Source organism: Pteropus vampyrus, unplaced genomic scaffold (genome assembly GCF_000151845.1).
Source record: "Pteropus vampyrus isolate Shadow unplaced genomic scaffold, Pvam_2.0 Scaffold28, whole genome shotgun sequence".
Classification (NCBI taxonomy): domain Eukaryota; kingdom Metazoa; phylum Chordata; class Mammalia; order Chiroptera; family Pteropodidae; genus Pteropus; species Pteropus vampyrus.
Window position 1 is genome coordinate 197,875 of NW_011888809.1, and position 4,688 is coordinate 202,562.

The 4,688-nt window shown below is 55.2% G+C and overlaps 1 protein-coding gene across 1 annotated transcript; it reads right to left on the reverse strand.

Annotated features, from left to right (window-relative positions):
* Window positions 1–797: 797 nt before the first annotated feature.
* Window positions 798–3,962, reverse strand: TCF23 (transcription factor 23). Its single transcript, XM_011356493.1, has 3 exons — window positions 3,741–3,962; window positions 2,816–3,058; window positions 798–977 (listed from the first exon to the last, which is right to left on the reverse strand). Exons 1-3 carry the CDS (start codon window positions 3,960–3,962, stop codon window positions 798–800), a joined length of 645 nt encoding a protein of 214 aa, XP_011354795.1.
* Between the last annotated feature and the right edge of the window lie 726 nt (window positions 3,963–4,688).

Genomic DNA, 4,688 nt, shown 5'->3' on the forward strand with positions numbered 1-4,688 from the left:
GAGCTGCTCCGGGGATAAGATCTTCTCAAAGTAGGCAGCTGCAATGATCTAAAAGTTTCTCTGGAAACTGGAATGTAAACAAAATAAGCTTTATTGCTTAACCTGTAACTATAACTCATATCAGGAAAGGAGCAGAAGGGTTCAGGGCCCAGAGAGGGAGAAAATGTAGTGATGAGGGGCAGCTGGAGAGACTGTAATGCGGGAACGAGCCCCCTAAATTCCTTCCTGTCTTTTGACTTCCAGTAAGCATCTTGGGGCATAATGACAAAATATGTTCCCTTCTTCGGTTTCCGCCCTGGCAATGTGACCCCAACCTAGCTCTGTTCACACTCACAGCTACCGAGAGCCTGTCTGGTCTTTGGCTGTTCCATCAGCCCCCGTGGCTGTGGCCATCCTAGGCCCCTACCTCTCACCTGCCCAACCACGTTTGTCTTTTAGCAATTTCCAGAGGGTTTGTGGGAACTTAAAGGCGGGGGAGGGGTGATGAGCAGGGATGGTGCCCTAACTCAATTTCCAACCCAATCAAACCCCTTATTCTCTCATTTCCCTTGTAGCTGCCACAGAAGAGCCACTGGGGAGTCACCCACTGGGTGTCAAGATAAGCATCTGCTCCCTGGTGCTCTTGAGTACTCTCCATCACAGATATGCCGGCGGCTTCACCTGGTCTGCGGGCTGGAACTGGGAAGCTGAGTCAGGTCTGATGAGTGAGCGTCAGAGTGAAGACAGGCAGGGCCTGGTAGAGAATCCAGGTCCATAAGCTTGAGTCACAGCCTAAGAGAAAAGGGTGAGTGTGACGATCATTTGTCATCAAGAGCTGGTGAGAGTAGCTTGGTGGGAAGGAGAGCATCTGCCTCTCCAGGTACTTGGGGCTCGGCTTCTGCCTCTTCCGTTCTTTGGCCCAAGGTGGTGGCTGTGGTGGAGTCAAGGCTAGAGCACCCCAGGCCTCCAGCATAAAGACGAGATCGCATCGGCCACTTCTGAAAGACACGGGGATGGAAGGTGAGTAATGCTCACTATTGTGGCCTGAGTTCAGTGGGTTCCTAGTACAAAAAAAAGCTTCACTGGCTCTGGAGTTATTTCTACAATCTGCCTACAAATAAGCCCCTGGCACTCCAAACTTGGCCTTCCCTAGCCTTGCCTCCTGAGACTCTCCCCTGACGTGACTACTCTGATCACAGCAGTTTCTGGCTCACCACCACTTCTGGCCATACAGTCTCCTGACCACCTGAGCCTGGTGGGGAGGCACATGAGGAGCCAGCTGAGGAGAGTGAGAGCCCAGTCGAGAGGGAGGTGGATGCGGAGCTGGTCACAGCCAGGGCTGGGCAGTGGAGACGGCAGCAGAGCGGTGGCAAGGAGAGACTCCTGACGCTGAAGAGTCCTGACCCCTACTCTTGCCCAGCCCTGGCCCCAGATATCAGTGCTACCCATTTCCTCTCAGCTGGGGACCGCCCAAGATTGTCTATCCTTCCAGCAGGAGTGTGGACAGTTCCAGAACTCGCCAGGTTGACTCTGCCCTGAGCTTTGCCCTCCTCTTGGCAGCCCTGCCACTTGGGGGCTGAGGGGACACTTCCTGGCTAACTTCCCCACCCCACTGAGCTGCCAGTGTTCTAGACCTAACCAGGCTCTCATTCGTTCATTCTTCAGCGTATTATATACCTACTACATGCAATGGTCTTACCTTGGCCACCAATTTGCAACTTAGGACATGACTATGCCCCTCCCCCACGCCAGGTACCACTGTCACCATTTCAGAGTTGCCCCATTTAATCTCAAAATCTTGCATTTTAGCCACATTTACTTGAAAGAAAAAAATCTCAAGTTTCAAGACATTTAAAAACTATGATGTTTAGGGGAGAGAGATGGTAAAAAGTATCTTCCATAAAAGTAAAGTTGATCTCATTGCATTGGTATCGTCAGAGGGCAAAGATAGCCCTAGCTTTACACACAGTGATGCTCTGCAACCAGCAACTTACATGTCATCCCCTGGACCTTCTTGGTGGCTGTGAGTGGGGGTCCAAAGTCAGACACCCTTGGGTTCACACCACATTTAGCCACTTAATCTCCCTGAGCTTTGGTTTCCTCATCCTCCTTTGGTCCTTGTGTGTGTTAAAAGATGAGAATGCACGGAAGTGCTGAGCTCAGCCCCCGGCATAACTTTAGCATCCAAATAATGTTAGCTGTTACCGAGATGGCGATTTATTATTAATTAGACTTTCATTTACGATCTCATTTCATACCCTGGAAGAGAAGTAAGGCTCATGTTATCTTCCCTTTCACGTGTAATAAAACTGAGGTGCAGGGAAGGTAGGGTGCAGTCTGAGAAGTGGCGCGTGCAGGAAGCTCCTGCTCTCGCCTGCCCCAACTCCCAACGCCTCCTCTGCGCCCCCCACCCCCACCCCAGCTTGGTTGCTTCTAGAGTGATGCTTTCTTAGGCTATTCTCCCGGAGAGAGACCTCTCCTGCGACACAAGGCCAGAGGACACAGGTCATGGTACGATGGGACGATGCTCCCCGAATCTAGGACTCTCCTAGGTGTGGTTTCCTGTCCTAGGCACCAGCCCTAGAAACTGCCCCTTTTCCTCCGCTGCCACAAGGCACCCCAGAATCTTTGGGTCTTCTCTTGGAGGAACCACATTCTCATGAAGTCATTTCCAATCCTCACCCCCCTCACTGCACCCCAAGAGCCAACTTTGGCTCCTCTTCTGAGAGAGCAAGAAGCAGCTGGTTCCAGTAGCGCTCTGCTCAGGGCAGAGGGCCTGAGTCCAATACCCTCTATCCCAAAGTCCCTTCCCCAAGGCCCTGGGCCTGTGGCCTACCTTGAGAGGGTGCAGGTAGGGGAGTCCACGCAGAAAGGGTGGCCAGGCGGGGCCAGGCAACTCATGGCCAAGCGTGCAGGTGAGATGGGCTATGTAGCTGGTGGCCAGCACCAGCACATCCAGCTTGGAGAGCTTGGTGTCAGGCGGCACGGCAGGCAGAGCAGCCTGCAGGGCCAGGAAGGCCTGGCGCAGCGTCCTCACCCGGCTCCGCTCCCGTGCCGCGTTCTCAGGACTGGCCTCACTCTGCACAGAGGACCGCTGGTGAGTGGATCTGACCAGATCCCCAACTGCCACGGCTTCTAAGAACATTCTAGTGTAAAGTCTCCTGCCAGAGTAGCAGTGCGCTGAACAGCAGAGACCAAAGGGCCTCACCCTCAGTTTGTCCACTCTTGGCCCTGCCCCACCGTACAGCTGAGGAAGTAGAGAGAAGGCCTTGCCTGGGGTCCGATGGAGCTAGGATGTACCTGCTCCTAGCCTTTGTTCCACCCACACCCCAGTCTGAATCCAGTTTATCAGGGTGCCCAGGGGCCACAGGGATCACAGAGCCACGCCCTGCTCTGTAGGGCTGACCCTTCGCCTGGCCAGGCCCTGAGAGGAAGAGGCAGCTGTGGTGAAAAGGAAGAACACCAGCCCGGGGCTGAATCACGCAGGCTGAGGTCCCGGCCCCATGCTGACTGCTGCCCCGGGGCCCTGGAATAGTCACCCCATTCCTCCAGGCCTCCGTTTCCTTGAGAGAAGCGAGTTGGGCCAGTTATCTGAGGTACACTCTGGTTAAGACTGACTTAACTGCTCTGAATTATCCTAGCCACCCCAGCATGGAGCCTTGGAGTCAAAGGGACCAGTGAGGCTCTGCCATCAGAAGTGACTTCCCAGCCCCTCCACCCCTCGCCTCCCAGTGCCCTCTGCAAGGCCCGTATTTCCTTACCCTGCCTCCAGCCAGGCTCCTGGCCCTGGCCCCTCTCGGGCCAGGGGCAACTCTGCTCCATCTTTGGTTGCTCCAGCTGGTCTCTTCCCACAGGTCCTGCCTCGTCCGGCTCAGGCGGCTCCTCCTCCTGTCAGGGCCTGCTAGGAACCTTGGCCTGGCCTTCCCTGGGCTCTGCCCCACTCTGGGCATGGCTGGTGCCCCTCTTGCCTCCCTCTGTGACATGCTGCACCCCTGGGATGTGGTGTCACAGCCCCCAGGACAGGAACACAGTGCCTGAGGGAGCCCTTGGGCTCAAGCTAGCTGGGGCAGGCTGGTCATCCAACCAGTAACGTCTATATCTGGGGGAGCTGGCGCCAATTCAGTCTTGCCTTGCTCCTTGCTCTGGGAAAACCGCCCACCCGGCACAGCCCCCGCGAAAAGCCTCCTGCCTGCCTCCCAACCAGCTGAGGGGTGGGGGTGTTGGATGCTGGGAGTGGCCAAGCTCTGGGAGGAGGTCCCCACTGAAGAAGGCAAGAGGATGGTGGGAAGGGAGCTTCCTTCCTGGAGCCTTGCCTGACCCTGACAGAAGTCCTATGATAGACCTGCAACTTCAGCTTTGGGGTTCAAGTCCATGGAAGGGACTTGAACTTCCATCTCTGTGCCAGAAGCCTGCCTGCCCACATCCCTGAAAGGACTTTTTCTCCCCTTGCTCGTAAACATGACTTTCTAGCCACAGGACACTTGCTCCCCAATCTCCAAACATACCTCCTATTTTCTACCCAGTGCTTTTCCTTTTACCTTTTCATCCCCTTGGAATACTTTCCTCCAGCTCTGCCCATCCTGTGGGCTATACCCTTCGTCTGTGATGGCACAGAGCCCAGAGCCCACGGCTCCCTTTTTGGTCGGTGCCCTGGTTCATGCACGACCATCCCCTGGCTAGCTTTCTAACAGTTCAGTGTTCTCAGATCA

Excerpts from the sequence above, each read along its gene's own strand:
- TCF23 (XM_011356493.1), bottom strand. The coding sequence starts at position 3,962 with ATGTCACAGAGGGAGGCAAGAGGGGCACCAGCCATGCCCAGAGTGGGG. Across the intron at positions 3,059-3,740 it reads GGAGCCTGGCTGGAGGCAGG|AGTGAGGCCAGTCCTGAGAA; the intron begins GTAAGGAAATAC and ends TCCTCTGTGCAG. Across the intron at positions 978-2,815 it reads CCTACCTGCACCCTCTCAAG|AAGTGGCCGATGCGATCTCG; the intron begins GTAGGCCACAGG and ends CGTGTCTTTCAG.